The sequence below is a fragment of the Cydia amplana genome, chromosome 16, assembly GCF_948474715.1.
Source record: "Cydia amplana chromosome 16, ilCydAmpl1.1, whole genome shotgun sequence".
Classification (NCBI taxonomy): Eukaryota; Metazoa; Arthropoda; class Insecta; order Lepidoptera; family Tortricidae; genus Cydia; species Cydia amplana.
Window position 1 is genome coordinate 9720889 of NC_086084.1, and position 19302 is coordinate 9740190.

General features: G+C 37.6%; 1 protein-coding gene across 1 annotated transcript in view; it reads right to left on the reverse strand.

Annotated features, from left to right (window-relative positions):
* LOC134654992 (ceramide transfer protein) overlaps window positions 1-19302 on the reverse strand; it is a 38177-nt gene that overhangs the window by 12066 nt on the left and 6809 nt on the right. The window contains exons 5-6 of the mRNA XM_063510448.1: window positions 18527-18677; window positions 17229-17289 (exon numbers count right to left, since the gene is read on the reverse strand). Coding sequence (XP_063366518.1) covers window positions 17229-17289; window positions 18527-18677 — 212 coding nt within the window. The remainder of the gene's footprint in view (window positions 1-17228; window positions 17290-18526; window positions 18678-19302) is intronic.

A 19302-nucleotide genomic window follows, 5' to 3' on the forward strand; every position in this document is an offset into this window, starting at 1 on the left:
TTTGTTTTTTTCTTGCACTGCTACAGGAAAAAAGAACTGTACATTTGTAAAAAATATATACTAAGCCCTCAGTGGGCGAGTCCGATTCGCACCTGGTCCCATTCTGGCCGACCACATTTTATTCAAGCGTCTTAAACATAATTAACCATTGCAAAAAATATGATAAGGCGTTGACCCCACGATCTATTCTCATATGTAACGTAACCTTGATAGGCGTTGCGATTATGGGTACAACAAACTCATATGATGCATGGTCGCGACAAATAAATACCTATGAAGTTAAAACAATTCGTAGGTAAGTACTATAGCTAGACTTGTTAATTGTTAATGTCGGGCACGTTAGGTTTTTGGAACGTGCTACTGCTAATGTTGTAGCTAATGAAATATAATTATCTGTATAAAAGTTACCAGTTGAATGCCTACTAACAACTTAAGTATCGATTGATGCTGATGGTACAAATTCACGAAAATCACAAGATCACATTAACTTCGAAACAGCACAAATCGTTCCCACCAACGACATTGAAAGTATAAACAATCACATTGATCAGATATGCAAGCTCAGTTCAAATACAAAACATATAAAAACAGCAGACTTAGACATAAAACAATAGACTTAGACAGTAAAGAAACATAAGCTAGGTTTTAAAATTAGGTACCACGATAACGATTAACGGCACTTTCTAAATTAAATTAGTGCTCTAACAGTCTTAAACCTAATCGCATTATGATTTATTGCACCATGGTGAAAATGTTTTGTTACAAAGTGAAAAGGCTACCTATTAATTTAAGGGTATCTATCTATCACTGATATAAGTATCTATTAATTTCTGGAACGGGATATACAAGAGACTGTCTACCCGATCGCCGCTTCAATTGATCGACATGTCTATGTACCACTGACCCATCAGCCCCCTTGACGCTATAATCACCCGACCCGGTTCTATGCACTATTTGACCTGGAGCCCATTTGTATAGGCAAAGAAAGGTGGGCAAAATATGTATGCTAAATTTAGAATAAGACTAATTGAGTCGGAAGATATTGTGTTGACGAAAATGTACACCAAACAAACGGCTTCGCCCAAACGGGCGAAGAATCCATAGTTCCTTGCATCGACGCTAGTGATGTCATAATGTACTTCAAGAGATAAAACGCTGTTTGTTGCGTTGTGGGCATATAGAGCATACGTTCAACTCAACAACATGTCATTTTTGCTTACGTATGCAAATCGTCAATCAGCAACGCCCGATAAGCCATTGCAGTTCATTGTTACATAGGCGTACATTTTTATAACAACAATTTTTGATGAAAGTATAATTTTAAACCTAGAAAGATTGGTTGCTGTTTTGTTTTCTATACCAAAAACAATATAAATCTTAAAATGTTAGACAAGTATGTTGGAAGAAAACTGCCAGCTTTAGAGCGAATGCATTCATACAAGTCGGTAATACCCAACAGTGCAACTTGTAGTTTGTAAACTTTCCACACTAACTATCGAAGCCGATCCCTATTGTGGACAATGTAGGTTAAGCGAGTTTGCACCGGTGACCTATATCGGAATAATGAAATGGATTCACTCTTTTAGTGACACGGTGTGACCTCGCCCTGATACGCTTGGAAGCCCTTACCTGAAGAATAAACAAGATGATTGTCTTGGTAGATAAATACAAGTAGCAGAATGACTTTTGGTTTGTTGTGCTTTATTTGTGTTAAGTACCTTCAAACCTTAATAAAATGTGATATGTACTTCGAGAGCGAAGCCTAGTTAATTATTTAGGTAACATATCTGAAGCCCGCAAAACGTCGGACGTCGGACGCATTCCCTGTGATGAAACATCATGTGGGGTGTATTACATGGTTTCGATAGGTACGTATGTTCGGCTAACATTAGATACGTTTTATTAGACTATAGATTTCCGGTTGTATTTGACGTGAAAGCCTTCACCCTACATAAATATATGTATAGATAAGTAATACAAGTATTTAGTTAGCTACCTTGCTGGCTTGCTGGTTGTTTATGTTTACTGTGACATTCTTGTTTCTAAAACGCTGTTGCTAAAACGTAAAATTCACACTAACCATGTTTAAACTAACGGCTTAGTCACATTGCATCCCTGGCTTATCTGGCTGCAAGATACTTAAGCATACTGAATAATTCATGTGAATGTTTTACGCTGACATAAAACTATGAACAAGCGTATTTTTCCAGAAAAATCAGTTTTTATATTATAAACAAGTGGTAGTAAAACTGCAATAAAGTTCGTGTTATTCTGTAGCAGAGAAGGTACTATTTACTTTAACTGAAGATAAGAAAACACGCCACAGCCGCTATCAGTCATTTGAAAATAAACAATATGTCGGCCTTCTCTGCTAAATATAACTGAAGACAGCGGCATTGGTGCGTTTCAGGGACGAGCGCAATTAAAGGGAACACTGAGCAAACAGGGAACTTCGAACGTTTGCGTACGATGTGATCAGCAGTGGAGAATTCAATTAGAATCAAATTGCATACGGTGGATTATCAATATTATTTTTATTTTATTACAAAGATATTTAATTTAAAGAAAATTTCCATTTTAATGTCCAATTGTTATTACAGTATTCGCAGGATCATCGCTCTGTGATGAGTTTATAAGGTTGGAAGCCGATAACGGTTATAGGTAATAGATTTACATTTTATAGCGTTGTCTTACTTGTCAACATGTTTAGTTCCTTCTAGAGTTATTTACTGTGCTTTCCTGTATACACAGACTCCTATGAAAAGAAGCGCGTTGTATAAGTGTGGCTCCATCAAAGAAGGGTGCTTATGCTTCAAGGGCAGAAAGGACCATTCTATCAGAATTTCTGTTAGAATTTTAGATGGAAAGGTTCTTATTGCACTTTAAGCATAAGGACCCTTCTGTGATAGAAAGCCACATTAGTTTTTTAGGGACGACACTACGCTACGCTACAACTATTTGGAAACTAATCGAAAGCAGACGCGGCAAGGTATCATCGTTCCGAGGGAGGCACACCCCTTTATGGCGTGTCGGACCATTTGTAGCGATGACGTCACCCCGCACCCCACTGTACACAACTATACCATCCACCATCATGACCTGACAACGTCTATTCTTGGACAGACAGTTTCACTACCCATGACTGACATAATAGCCATTCCCATGTCTCATTTGGGCATTTGGGTGTGAAGCACGTAATATAAATATCATGGACGGACGCTCTTATACGTTCATCGCACTTTTCAGTATCACGGACGTCATCATTGTAAAAGCTCATATCGGGCAATTCACAATGAGATAATTAATTCTAGCATTAGAAAACAGTCCTTTTTTAATTGAATTCAAGACAATTACCCTGTTTTAAATACTAGTCAAAAAATAAGACTAAACTGAAGAGGTAATAAAGAGAAATATAAGTTACGTTTTACTATATGATAATACTACTAGCAAAAAAAAAACATAATCGCCCGAAATCGGAGCACATTTGCTGAACATAATTTCATATTGCAGTTCCAAAACAGCATATACAATCTTCACTCGAAAGCATATACGCCTCTCTAACTATACCAGAGCCTATCTATCAGCAAGACAAGGTCAGAGATTTATACCTATTACATCAGTGCCGCCGCGCCGGTAAAAAGCCAGGCCCGCCACAATAACGTCTTTGTTCTGGGACTCGTGTGGGAATTAGCATATTAAAGGTGTGACGTCATACAATCCTGTGAATTGTCTTGGAGTAAAAACAAGGAGTAAGGTTGCGTTGTAAGTATGTACACTCTTTCTTCTTATCGATTACGACTATACACTTGGTCGAAATGTGTGTATAACCAATATTTCAATTTCAATTTTATTTATTCAGTAAAGATAACACGATCTTATATTTGTTAGTACATTCTTAAAAATAATGTTAGTACTTAAAAACTAAATTAGATTTGACATTTAAAATTATTTCATTAATTACAGGACAACACACATGATCAGCTATCATCTTTAATATGCCGACACTGCCGACGCTTATCAATTTCGCTAAAGTCACGCCAAATCAAAGTAATGAAGAAAATATTGACAGATTAATTTAGCACCTATCAATTGTGTGCCAACTCACATACTACCTGTTCTCTTCTAACTTAACTCGTGAAATAGATTAGAATATTGTGACCTACACGTCATCGTCTAAAATTAGTCACCAATGACATACTACAGCGTTCTGGACTATAAAAACATAGTTATCAATAAAAACAATGAATAGGAAACTATAACCCACTCACAGTCATGAGTCATGGATTCTGACCATTCTGACTAAATAGATCATTTTGTACATGACCTGTGGTGTTATTGAAATAACATCGCTGAGTGCAAATGAATTCAGGCGAACACACTTTTCAATAATCTTATGATTCATATGGTAAACTACCCAATGATTGGCCCTTTAAAGGTCCTTATTATTTTATTTTTTTATTTATTGTTCTTTATTTATTTCTCTTCTTAGGTTAGAGTTTTTTACAATTACATGATTGATATAACGTTTATTGACAACTGAAAGATGTTGTTTTTTGTCTGAAATCGTCACATATTTTCTCGCGAACTGTACTAGCGCAATGACAAAATATACAGATTTGTCGTCCCGACCTAGAGCGACGTTAATATTACCTTAACTAACACAAATATTCCCGCGTTAAATAACTATATACACACAACTATGTTTATGATTGTATAATATCTAAAAAATTGTGAACACATTTTCAATAAGATATGGGACGCCGAGTGCCGCCGCGGCGTATGGCACACGAACGATACTAATTATTAGCTGCGAAAAGTACAATTTCGATGCATATCAATACACAAAGTCAAAAGTTTTATGTAACACGTATTTACAGGGTATTTTTTGGTCTGAGAACGAGAGCTACTACATAGGTAATAAGTGATGTGGACGATGTGGTATGTTAGTCTTACTCAAGTTTAAGATCATCACAAAACAGTTAGTAAACCGAGTTAGTGATTGTGTTCAAGTAATAAATTTGATATTTTAAAATCTATTTATAGCATCATATGGATACTATATGTGTTATATGGATATATGGATATAGTGTTATATGGATATAAAATTAAAATATAAAAACACTTACAAAACAATATAAAAAATATATAAACACATTATTAGAAAACCTAACCTATATAGGGTGCCGCCAGCAGCGGGGCAAGGCCCAAGCTGCCGGTGGTCAGGGCTGCATTATTTATTTATTATTGTAGGAGTCACCATGGCTGCCTTTAAATAGAGTTGAAGGGACCAATGATTCGACGGGGGACCCACAATTAATAGTATAGTTAACCCTTCCTACTATTACGAACATAAAGTTATACATTTCGTAGCGCTCTCCTTATTTGATTTCGATAAACAAGTTTAGTAAAAAAAGTCAAAGAACTTTAACCCGACTTAGGTTTTTGTCACTAAAGCCACAAAAACGAATCGATCGGCACCTCATTCATCAAAACCGGCGCAGTGGTTTTGAAACTATAGTGGAACACACATAAAATACGTACTATACACCTACCCAAAACCCTTCGTTTTGGCTTTGTAGTCGTCTGAAAAAATAGTAATACACAGTAGGGAATGCTCCCGGTACCTACTGAATTTGTATTTGTATAGAAAACCAGTACCGGGAGCACTCCCTAATACACAGCCAGTAGCCAGTACACATAGAATTACATAACAATTTCAGCGGCGTTATAACCACAGCAAATGCCACGAGGTCAACGATATGAATCAAATCAGGAAGCATTTAAACGTATCAATGGAAATCCAATATCAGTTCAATCACATTAAATTAAATACCAATGGGGAGTGGGGATGTACGAGTATTTCTCAATACACTGAATTTCCAATTCTCACTTCAAATAGTGTACCGTCCCTATACAAACTTTCGCTCTCTTTATTCCCTTCAAAACCAATTGTAATTGTGCTAATTTGAAAACAACGTTAAATACTTTACAAACATATACACTTTAGCTGTAGCTGCTTCTCGTGTGAAACGTGACAAGAATAATAAAAACTAGGACATTAAGAAATTTCATTACTAGAGGCATTTCTAACAACTTTGGCCATAGTATCGGCGTTACCCAATCCAAACCCTTCCTAGAAATCAATAAAATCATTCAAAAATAAACTTTACGGTTAGCACTACAAAATTGTATTTCGAATGCACGAGAAAAGGCGCAATTGTTTGCTGCCAACCACTAAAAGGTACACGTACACAATCGTATAGATATACCCCAAGGGACTGTTGGCACACAATATGAATAAAGGATACTATAATCAATAGTTACAGTAACTATTAAGCAACGAGCGTAAGCTAACAAATATGTGGCATCAATCTGTTCAAGCTTAGATACTTTGATTTGAGTATCGGTGGAAGAATTAAAAGCGACTAAAATGCATGTTCTGACAAAAAATAACTTTCGTAAGCCCAAATTTCATAGCCAACATTTACGGCATAGATATCTATATTATCTATACAGTATACACATTACTTGACATTCTATCATTTCTCCTTGCCGCCTAGTTCGATATATAATCCTGCACAAGCTACAAGACAACTCAAACTAAATTCGACACCCATCTAGAACCAAGCGCACCGGGCGACCTAGGCCCGGTGCCAGATGGACTCCATTATGCTGTGATAGCATATCGAGTTACGGTAACCGCAGCCCTGCTACGTAACAAATGTGACCCTAATATGATTTCGCAATGCACTGCTGTTTTCGCAAGCGCAATTTAAAGATTTTAAAGCCCGTATTGAGGGCGACGTGGTTAAAACGAAGAATTTCGTGCTCAAAATCATTAGTTGTCATTGTCATTGTTGCGAAATGAAAAAAAGGTAAACAGATTTTTTTTTGACGCATTCAATGATATTCTATCTACTAACTGAATCATGAATACGGATTAGTTAGATTGTTCAATTTTGGGATTTTTTTAATATGTATCTGGTTTAAGTTTTATAAAACTGGATAAACACTTGTAGAAGCCTCGCGGAAACACTGGGCAATGAGTCGGCGGTTGCGCTTTGAGTATATTCATTTATTTTGTATGAACCAATGGGAAGTAAAGTATAAAGAATATAGTATTACTGAATCGCGATTAGAAAGGGATTGAGATAGCTGTCAATCCATATTGATTTTGACGTAAGTGTATGGAAATCTGTTATTTCTAATCCCTTTCTGATCGCGGCATGATAATAGTTCAAGTTCAAAGCCCATGGTTCGTCCGACGTTTTCTAATAAACCGAATCATTGTTAAATGTTCTTTTTATACTATTCTACCTACTAGGGGCACAAAAACTGATACCCTAGCCCACATTCTTTGTGCTTTTGTCCCTTTACAAAAAAAAAACGAATCTACTAAATTCAAAGCGGATTCTTGAAACGTGCCTCTTTATTACGCTACCGAATAGAAGTGTTTCGATTCGCTTCAGTGTGAGGAATGTTTTGATGCTCGATAATTAAGTTTACACTGAACTCTTAAAAACGCTAAACGGCAGATACATACTTCTTAGTTCACAAAAATCATGAAAATGTTAACCTTACCAATCAGAAACGTAAAGGTATACGAGTAGATGCATTTGGCTTGTTATTTTAATACAGAGACGCCGACTTTCGCGAGCGTGAAATTAACATACGATCGCAACATCCCAGTAGAATAAAAATGTGTAAATATTAAATCTTTTAACACATATGACGTTCCTCTACCAAGAAGGCAATAATCGTACGGGCAGTATTTACCCCACTTCGCTGGCCACGATTTTGGCACACTCGTTACCGTATTAACGACATTGCAATAGTTACGTCAGTATTAAATGATAGAGAATGACCGTACAGGAAGTTCGAGGACGTTAATGTATATGATGTGTAAGAGTGCCCATTAAAATGAATATAGCGTAACGTTTCATGTGATTGTGAATCACAATTTGTGATAACCAAGGTGACATGAAAGTAAAGTTTACATATACCTATGTAGTTTAATCATAGTTTTCTCATACGCGCCACACTCATTAACTATTTGAGATAGGGGTGTAAACGCAGAAGTTTACGATCGGGGCCACAAAACTAATTATAATATTCACGTGATACAACTATCTTAATAAAACTACAATTTTGCATGTCTTGTCAACCCTTTCTTCATCTTTGGGTACATTAAGTAAGGAACTGGTTTTTAGGAATTTCTTAAGAATTTTTCCTTTGTAATTGGAACAAATTTAACATAAAATCATACAAAAACAAAGTTTGTAATCGTTGAGGTAATTTCTTACATAATGATTGCATTTTTCGCTAGCAAACCTTTTTGCGTATGGTCTGATGCATTTGACCCGGTGTTAAATAATCAGAATAAAACCATCATTCTACACCTTTGCCAGTATTTTACCTATATAGGATTCTTCCTGGATTATAAATTAAAATATAACAAAAATATTTTGGAACTTTTTGGCAGAAACCTTATAGATCATGCGGTTTCTTCACATTTTATGATTATATCACCAATTCTTATTTGAATTCTTATACATTAAGTTTGATGTACCGACATTCTATTATATCCCGTTTTCTTTTATAAGTATTCACCATAATACAAACAAACAAGTGAAAATCTCGTAATATGAATGTCCCGTACATAAAGTTGTTATGGTAGCCCTAGCGTCAATGTGGGTCAGAGCAAACCGGCATTGGGATTGCGATGCACATGTGAAGTTTTTGCAGTGACAAAGAATTTTCTCAATTTCTTGTGCAAACTTTCCTATCCCGTGACATGTCATTAGAAGGGCATTCAGTTAAGTAACTTGTCTGCCATGGAAAATAACCAGGATTAAGTTGCTCTCTGGAATAAGGCTCGTTAGTTAGCTCTGGTCAAACACAAAAGCAATTATGTACAACATATTTGTACAGAAATTCAAATGGTATCAACAAATCAGAAATAAACAAGCCAATTGAAGAGTCCTTAGTCCTACAAGCGAGCGTTTTTTGCAATCTGTTACCTTTTTCATTCAAGATTACGACTAACTATTAGTATTCATTCAAAAACTGATAACGTACTTAAATAATCATTTCTTAAACTAGCAAGTAAGACCGTTCAAGTTGACATTTTCTCTTTTTAAACCTAAAATAAATGAGTTTTCTTGGGAGGCTTTTTCAAAATTTGCAGTGAGAACTGTCGTTTCGGTTCTCAATTTTGCAGTAAACAAGAATCATTTGATACAGAAATGATTACAATTCAATTCACCATATCTTTTACGAGCGGCTAAGACTATTGAAAATCAAAGATTCATTAAAAAAAATGGATATTTAACCTTCCGAACTTTCTTCATTTTTTGGGTGAAAACAGGGTTACATTATATTTTTTTATCGCAAATTGTACTATTATTTTGCCCTAAAAATAATATTATAGCAAACTATAACTATACGTTAACCCATAAAAAAATAATCATAACTATAGGACCTACCTTGCCGTAAATTTATATTATTTTAAAACACGTATAAATCACGCTGCACCGACGCCGCGCGCTCATTCTCCGCCGAGGCGGCTTAGGGGACGGACCTGTGCTCGATCGTCAGGCGTTCGGTGACTATGGTGCGTTCGTAAACAGCCAGAGAGTTCCGAGAAGTGCTGTATACAGCGACTAGAAAATCTTGATACAAATAAGTACATTTTTTACACCATATTTAATTTCAACAACAGACTCTCGCTAGGTGATAGGTTTTCAGTGTTACTTGAATACTGGTTAGGTTTTGCATTATTATTATACCCGGACGACCTGGATAATGTCCAGGTTCTCATGATGGAGTCAGGAGTTGGTCACCGAACTCCTAATCTACTCATCATAACTCCATCGTGTTTGGGCTCAATAGATTTGCCTCGACGAGCACCTTCGTTCTAGATGAGGTCCAGGTTCTCATGATGGAGTCAGGAGTTGGTCACCAGAACTCCTAATCTACATATTATCACTCCATCGTGTTTGGGCTCATTAGATTTGCCCTGACGAGCACTATATATCTTGAGGAGGTCCAGGGTCTCATGATGGAGTCAGGAGTCGGTCACCAGAACTCCTAATCTACTCATCATAACTCCATCGTATTTAGGATTATTAGATTTGTCCTGACGAGCACCATCTATCTAGATGAGGTCCAGGGTCTCATGATGGAGTCAGGAGTTGGTCACCAGAACTCCTAATCTACTTATCATAACTCCATCGTGTTTGGGCGCATTCGATTTGCCTTGACGAGCACCATCTATCTAGATGAGGTCCAGGTTCTCATAATGGAGTCAGGAGTTGGTCACCAGAACTCCTTATCTACTCATCATAACTATATCGTGTTTGGGCTCAATAGCTTTGCCCTGACGAGTACCATCGATCTAGATGAGGTCTAGGGCACAGGGCTATATTATAGTTCTTACGAACAGATACTTATCTCTCAAAGAAAACTCAAATGCCTACCGTTTTAATACCTACACAAAAATACAATGGAATGACCTTCAACGCACCGCTCCCCGCACCGCGCGCACCGGCACAAAGCTAGGGTTGCCGACGCTTAGAAATTATTTTACAAATAAGTACCTACCTACTTACCTAAACTATAGATTGTATGAAAGATACCTACCTACTTACCTAAGGTACAAATATAAGTTTTATTAATTGTAAAATAACTATGAGCAAGATAAGTTGCAATAAGTAATTAATAATTATAATATTCCTTTTATCATTATTAATTACTTATAAATTTATTTTATTATTCTCTTTATTTATCTTTTGTCTTAAGTTAGGGTTTTTCCTTATTTTATTATTTATTATGATGAGTGACAGCGAAATATTTTAAAAGGTCATATCTCCCTACAGTAACCGTAGTGTTTACGCCGTTTTATAAACCGCGTAAACACTACGCGGTTTATAAAACGGCGTACTACGTAGCTTGCGACTGTCGTAAAAAAAATTGGTATAAGTACTTATATTGAGAACGTCTAATAGTTACTTTTCCTATCAATCGGTAGAGCAAACACGGATTTTTTTATTAGTTTTTTTTTTGTTTCTGCATCCATCCACAATTCCACACTACAACATGTGTTATTTGTTCGTGAAGAAGACATTTATTTCGCATACATTTTGGCATATTCGAGCGCCGGCGACCAACTAGCTTGATTTTCTACCGTGAACGGGAAGAGATTCGTAGGTATAAATCCGTGCTCGCGCGGAGAGTTCCATAGGCCTGAGCGCCTACCGCGAACCACGTTCGACGTGTTGCCTCTCTGTCGCACTTGTAAATTCGTACGTAAGTGTGACAGGGAGGTAACACGTCGAACGTGGTTCGCGGTAGGCCCTCTGTCCAGGGTATCTTAATGGAGTGGAGCGAAGATGGCATAATATAAATAATCGGATTTCGGTATTGACCCCGACGAGGCCATCAAACAAAAAAAAAAGTGGAATGTAGTCAACGGTATCATGGTTTTAAATAAAAACAATGACTGGTTTTAACAGATAGGGCCAGTTGCATATCACAAATAAAGAAACATGTTTATTTGCAGTATGGACGGGCCCCGACTTTCCCCTAAAAACAGAAATAGTACAAAAAGACGACAATTTGTGGGCAGCAAAAATGTAAACAAAACTCATGGTTTGTCATGGTTTGTAAAAAAAAAACAACGGGTTGCACTCCGGGAGTGCCGGCAGAAGTGAAAACTCAATGACTAGTGCAAAATGTCTGCAGCACTATGTATAATTGATGTTAATGCCATCTAGCGTTATTTCGTCGCATTACTTGAAACCCCTAAGCACATCACTGTTGGTACTCGAGTTATATTAATACCGGTTAGAGGGAAACTCACTAGATGGCATTTAAATCAATAAAGAAAAACTCAATAACATTGTAACAGTTTTTTGATCAGGTCACGTGTCCGTCTTACGGTCACGTGATCTGTCGCGAGTTTAACATTTTTTCCCCACCTCAAAAAGTGCACAGCGCCGCTAAAGAAGTTTGAAAATACAACACTACTACAATGACGAATATTAGTAGTAAGGTTTATTCGGGCAATTCCGAAAATCATTGTAAAATCACTCATATTCCGTTGTAGTAAGAGTCAGCTTTCGGAATTATCCGCCACTATTCGTTCATTCGGAAATACCCGAATACACCTTATTCATAAGAAGAGTGATTGTCACAATAATTCCATGCCAGAGGTAAATATTGTTATTATTTACTCGCCTCTGGTTATATATTATCCCAACACATACACTCTATTGACTACTACCATGCTTATAAAATAAAATAAAGAGTGCCAATATAACGCTAAAAATAATGTTACTTTGCAATTAAATTGAAAAGTATCAATATTATTCTCGCCTGCGTTGAAACGCGCTTAACTTTGCCGGCGCTCGCGTACCGAGCGCCAACGCCATCTATCGAGTGTTATTTCGTGAAATCGGTGAACGCTCTAAGGAATAAGGCCTCTGAAGCCTTATTGTCAAAAGTGGCCAGTTACTAATTATGTAGTGGCCAATAACTATAGCAGTAACTCTACCCATTTAATTCTCGTGAACGATGGACGAAAAACAACTGACAACAACACGAAACGTATTAAAAATGTTATCTTTAAAATTAGTCCGTATTCAATTACCTACTAACTATTTGTGACTAACCCTAATGGAATTCGGTTGTAAATCACGTAAGCAATTTGGTTGTCGTTGCACAAAAAAGCAGCCTAAAAACTCTGCAAGTAGGTATGAAATTTTTTTTACATATTGAAAGCTATAGTTAAGACGATTGTTTAATAACTACTATTTAAGTTAAAGTTTCTGAGACCTAAACAAAATAAAGTATTAAAATAACACATTGAACACATTTAAATACTTTTGAATATAGGTTGAATAGTGAACAATACAAAGCATAAAATATGCACAAATTATGGTTGACTGATAAGAATACAGGACTCATAGTTACACATACATAAGTTATAATTATAACAGTGTTTTAGATGTTTGTTTAAACTTAGTTAAATATGAATGCGGTGCGGATTTATATCTCTTAACTTAACGAGCTAAACTTAGATATGTAATTAAATAACGTGGTTAACTTTAAATTTTATATTTCTTTCCCTAATTAGGAAGTTTAGGTACTTTAATTAAAATGACGTAAACACTGAAACGCATCTGTTTCAACAATCCTCACCTGACGAATGCTCTTCTTGAAAAGTTTGAACTTCATTTTGATCCAACAAAAAAAATCAGTAGCAATTTATCATCACAAAACACATGTGAACCGATTGATTTCACGCACTTGACCGTATGCTAACCGATTTCGTTTACGATACGATGTTTACGATACGCTATTTCTGTAGGTAACTAGGTACGCGGTACGTCTACGTCTGGCCGCGTCGACCGGTCCGCGCCGAGTGAGCCAGTGAGGGGTACAATACAAACTAACGTGATGCGCCTTTTACATATGTTTCAAGAAAGTTTATCTATAGGGTTTAGTTTATTGTTTCAGTTTTACGTAAGCGCGAGTTAGTAATAGTTGTGAAGTTTGTTCTGAGATACTTGCGGATAATAAACTCTATCTATAGTTTGTTATAAAATTCGAGGAATTATGTAAAATGTTTTATTTTTTTAAGCGCCCTTGAAGTTGTGAACATACTGGGTAATTTTATCTTTCTTGGCATTTTTTTATTCCATTCAAAGATCTAACGATAGTAAATATTACCATACTAAATTGGCCTGTCTATCAGCTTAGCACACAAAAAAAAATCAAGCATCTACCGCAATAATTCACGTCACCATAAATAAAAATCTCATCGTACTCGGCGATAGGTGAAAAATTAAAAAAAATCATAACTCCGAAAATACGAAAAATCGCGGAACATACATGGGGGTGATTCAGATAGCCCTCTAGGTCCTCTACCTCCCAGCTTCCGTATATCACTACTTCTTGGGACACCTTGTATAATAAACAAATACATAAATACATAGAAAACACCCAAGACTCAGGAACAAATATCTGTGCTCATTATACAAATAAATACCCTTACCAGGATTCGAACCCAGGACCGCGGCTTCACAGGCAGAGTGACTACCTACTAGGCCAAACCAGTCGTCAAAATGAGAAAGTTACGATTGTTTTGATGCTAATGCTGCTATTGCTATAGCATACTCCTACTTTTTATACGCTGGGTACTTCTATTATCAAACGCTCACAATACCTAAATAAGAAAAAACCTATGGTAAAAAAAGTTTACTACATAGAACATACAGTGAATAGAGAACCATTGATGACTGTCACAATGCGAATACATTATTAATACCATACACAATACACATGTATGTGCGGAATGCTTTCACATGACATGTCAAATTGGCAAAAGGTATTTAATTTAGCGTGTAGAGGTATCGTTATTCGTTAGAACTTTACGAATCCACAGGGTGGATTTATTAAATGGGGCATTGAGAGCAACTATCAGATTCTGTTCTACGCCAAAATGGTCTTAGGAGACCTTCCTTAACTTTTTATTTTAAAAGATTATAGCACAGGGTGGCTATGACGCAATCAACAATCAATATTTACTATTATTCATTTCGGACTAATTGGAATTGTTATACAAATATTTCTAAATAATAAACAAATTACGTTACATATTGAAGTATCTCAGAAAGAAATAAAGAAGAAGAATTATAATTCTCACTAAAATCAGTATGCTACTTTTTATTTTATATGGTAAGCAATTAAATACCGACCAAATAATAAAGTCGCAGTAAACATATACATTAGTCCATAATCAATTTAATTGCACACAATAAGAGGTCATTGCTCCCTGTCACTATTTATCAGCAGTGCATTAAATATGCATAATAAGACAAATATAGAGCAGCAATAAGCAACACTTCGATACCGCTGACCTATTTGAAGTGTATTGTCTAAGTGTAAGGCCTGAGTGGACGCTCGAGTTGGGCGTGCAGCGGGGCGGGGCGTGCGGCGTGCATGTTAAACAAATGCAAACGTATAGGAGCGGCCTTAGTGCGCGCTGCTCAAATCACTTGTGAGCCCGACGCCACGCTACACGCCCCGCCGAACGCTCCGCTTCGAGCGTCCACTCAGGTCTTACACTAAGGACTCTAAAGTTGGTACAGGTCAACCACTTATCTCAGGCGGTTGGTAAAGAAGTTGCGAATGCGCAGTTCTAGTAGAAGGTAGCTGAGTTTTGGGACTAAAGCTAGTTATAAAATATATATTTTGACTTAACCTAAAAAAAATATATACCAGTAGGGTATTTTACTGTATTTAAAATAAATTATTTTACACCATGCATGAAATAAAGCACCAGAAGATTAATAGAGAAATATAGACAGCAGTTATTTTTAGACTGGATTTCTATTTTACAACGCGTATAAAACCATAAAGAGTAGGTATTTTGATTGTGACGTCATATGCTAGTGTTTCATATAAATCCCATAGTAGCAAAATCGTTTTGACAGTTCGAAAAAAGAAACTGATTTCGGGTTAAAGATATTTATTATTCTCAAAAGACTAGTAGTCAAATACCCAAGCAAGCTAATCGTGCATGGCTATATTATAATAATTACTAGCGACCCGCCCCGGCTTCGCACGGGTTAAAAAATTATACACCTTCCTCTTGAATCACTCTATCTAGGTATTAAAAACCGCATCAAAATCCGTTGCGTAGTTTTAAAGATCTAAGCATACATAGGGACAGACAGCGGGAAGCGACTTTGTTTTATACCATTTAGTGATGATTGTGAATACTGCTTAATTATAGTTACATGAAATTTTCACATTTGGCTACATAATAATGAACTATAATAGTATTGTTACCGTATTCAAATACAAAGAAATTGTGTTTAATATTGAACCGGGCAGTTAAAAACAACTATTTTCTACAACGTACGTAGTTGTATTTATATTTTTCTTTTGAACAATCTACGAGGACAAAACATTTACTTTACATTTACCGCTGGACATTCAACATAAAAAAAGAATAAAATCTTCTTACATGGTTCAGAATCAGGAGGCTTAATTTGTTGTTCCAATGTTTTTCTTTGGTCTCGTCATAAAAGTTTGAGAACTGCTGAAGGAAGACAATAAAACGATATAACTAAACAATAACACAAGTATTAAATTATTATACAGACCTATCTTAACCTTGCAATAACACGACTAAATCATGAAAATTGGTATTCGCCCATGGTTTTATTGCATCTACAAAATTACAAGTCCGATGTGCCCATGCTTATGACTGTAATATTAAAATATGGGTGTCACGGGTACTTAACTGTAATACACAATTTACACTTAGGAACGTTCATAAACCTTGTGGTATTATAGTGAGGCTAACCGCAGTCAACAGTGCACATTTCCTTATACCTGGTTCCGTTTACTAGGTTTTACCTGTAGCCACAATTCAGCCAAATCATTCAAATTTAATTTGAATAATTAACCCTTTAACCGACAGAGTCTGATATATAAGACATTACATATCCAGCTCATTTCGCCACAGTCTGATAAATAAGACATAGATCTGATTTGGTTTTTACAGCACATTTATAACTCCCGTAACTATGCCAACCTTACTCTGCGTGGTACAATTACTGTCGGTGGCGACACGAGCACCCTCGATCAGGCGGTTAAAAGGTTAAGAGCCTCCATAGAGTTTACAAATTAGTCTCAAAAGATCAAGATACGAATATGTTCCCTCAACGCGCCGCATCGGTTAACTGACAATTCGTAATTCTTATTGCAAAAACGTAAGATAAACCGATGACCAATTGGTCGGTTAGGAGTACAGATTCTTGACTGTATAAGATGTGTAAAATCTAAGACCAACTCGTGCTACGAATTTGACATTTTATTCTTTAGCTCTATCTATCAAACTGTCCTTGATTTTTTTCTTAAATTACACATTTTCTACAATTAATAACTCGCAGGTAACTGATAATACGCCATTGCAACAGCATGACAACATGAATAATATACGTACTACGTGATACCGATACACGGGAGCCAAAATTATCTAGCTAGCTGAGTTATATAAAATGTATAAGCTAGCTATGTTTAAATAAAACATCTAAGAAAGCATGAGGTGCGACAGGGGGACGTTCGAGTACAGTAAAAAAATCGATAAATCTAAGTCCTACTTAGGACAGATGATTTTGGCCCCCATATAGTAAAGATTTATACTTAAGACATACCTCGTGATCAGGCCCTGGCTTTGACGCCAGCCTCGCTTCTGTTAGCTGGTTCTTCAAAGCCCTGCAACAACATAAATGTTTTAGATGACAATCCAACAACATTATTATCAAACTGGGTCCGACCCTAGGTCCGGATCGTACCTGATTCAACAGATCTCATTGGCCATTCAGCGCGTAATGGGGACATTTGAGCCAGGTACGATTCGTGACGGTTACATTGTTTAACTTAGATTTTATAATGACAAAGCCTGTTGCGGATATCATCCCTGGTATGTTTGGGACGAAGCATGTTGCTGATTTGCATTTGTAGCCACCGTATGAAGCCTGCATTGCGGATTTGTTACATATAACTAGAGTATGTTTTTAACATTGCAATATAATTACAAATGATAAAAAATATCAAACTTAAACAAATATCTGAAAGTACGGAACTCTAGACATAAATAAATAACGTTGTTCCATTCCAGCGAGCTGAATATTTTGGTTATAATTTTTGCAGCTGTAGAGTCTGCCACCCTGACTAATCCCAATAAGGTCAGATGGCAGTCGCTTTCGTAAATACTAGTGCCTACGATAAATCATGGGATTAGTTGTCAAGCGGACCCAAGACTCCCGTGGCAAAATGCGGCAGGCAGAGCCGTGGCAAAATGCCGGGATAACGCGAGGAAGAAGAAAAGAGTCTGCCACCCTGTGACCTGCATCAGTGGGGCGACTTTCAGGCGCCATGGGCGTACGGGCGTAGGCAGGTACAGGCAGGGGGAGGGGGGGCAGCCGTCGCTTTGTGTGTGGTGTGTGTGTGTGTGTGTGTGTGTGTGTGTGTGTGTGTGTGTGTGTGTGTGTGCTACACTCAAATGTACAGCTCCTCGGCCTGCCGCGCCTGGCGCTCGCGGCGGCGCATGAGCGAGGCGCAGTGCTGCAGCGTGCTCAGCGTCGCGGACACCGTCGCTATGTGTGTGTGTGTGTGTTACACTCACATGTACAGCTCCTCGGCCTGCCGCGCCTGGCGCTCGCGGCGGCGCATGAGCGAGGCGCAGTGCTGCAGCGTGCTCAGCGTCGCGGACACCGTCGCCTTGTGTGTTTGTGTGTGTGTGTGTGTGTGTGTGTGTGTGCTACACTCACATGTACAGCTCCTCGGCCTGCCGCGCCTGGCGCTCGCGGCGGCGCATGAGCGAGGCGCAGTGCTGCAGCGTGCTCAGCGTCGCGGACACCGTCGCCTTGTGTGTTTGTGTGTGTGTGTGTGTGTGTGTGTGTGTGTGTGTGTGTGTGTGTGTGTGTGTGTGTGTGTGTGCTACACTCACATGTACAGCTCCTCGGCCTGCCGCGCCTGGCGCTCGCGGCGGCGCATGAGCGAGGCGCAGTGCTGCAGCGTGCTCAGCGTCGCCGACACCGTCGCCTTAAACGACGTGCTCGTCGCGCGCACCTCGCCTGCGTGCAGGCTTAGCGGGTTACCTGCATAGATAAAAGGGAAACGAGTTACATTTACAAAATTTAGGCGGAGAATCATAATATAAGTTAGCAATATTGAGATTGAATTTAGATGGCAGGCTATAGCTAGGTAAGCGCTCATTTTGTAATACGCGTAACTTAAAACACCCAGCCAAACAAGACATCCGCGCCACGCCACAAAAAATTCGTCATATATACCTAAAGCTGTAGTACCACGATCCCGACCAAAGAGTAAAGTAAGTATAATAGATCCCGACTATCGGGTTGTCCGGCCTGGGTACGAACTCATAAAATACCCGATAGTCGGGTTATCGGCACTGAATATGTTAAGGTTAGTGGTAAAATGGTGTGGGAAAACCCTAAAGTATAATCTTTAAATTACTTTCAATCTAACAAGTAAGCAGATGATTCTGCTTAGGAGGTTCTGCTAATAGTACACAATACATTTAGTATTGGGTAGCGCATTGCTATTAGCGAGAATAACGAGTTCTCAAAGTGTTTCAGACATCGAGCCGTTCACTAACTTTCCCAAGAAGTATATGACAGTAAAAAGGAAATATGGAAAGAATTTTAGTGAAACTTCTAAGGCTTATATTATTCGAGAACATACCTATACTATTTACAACAC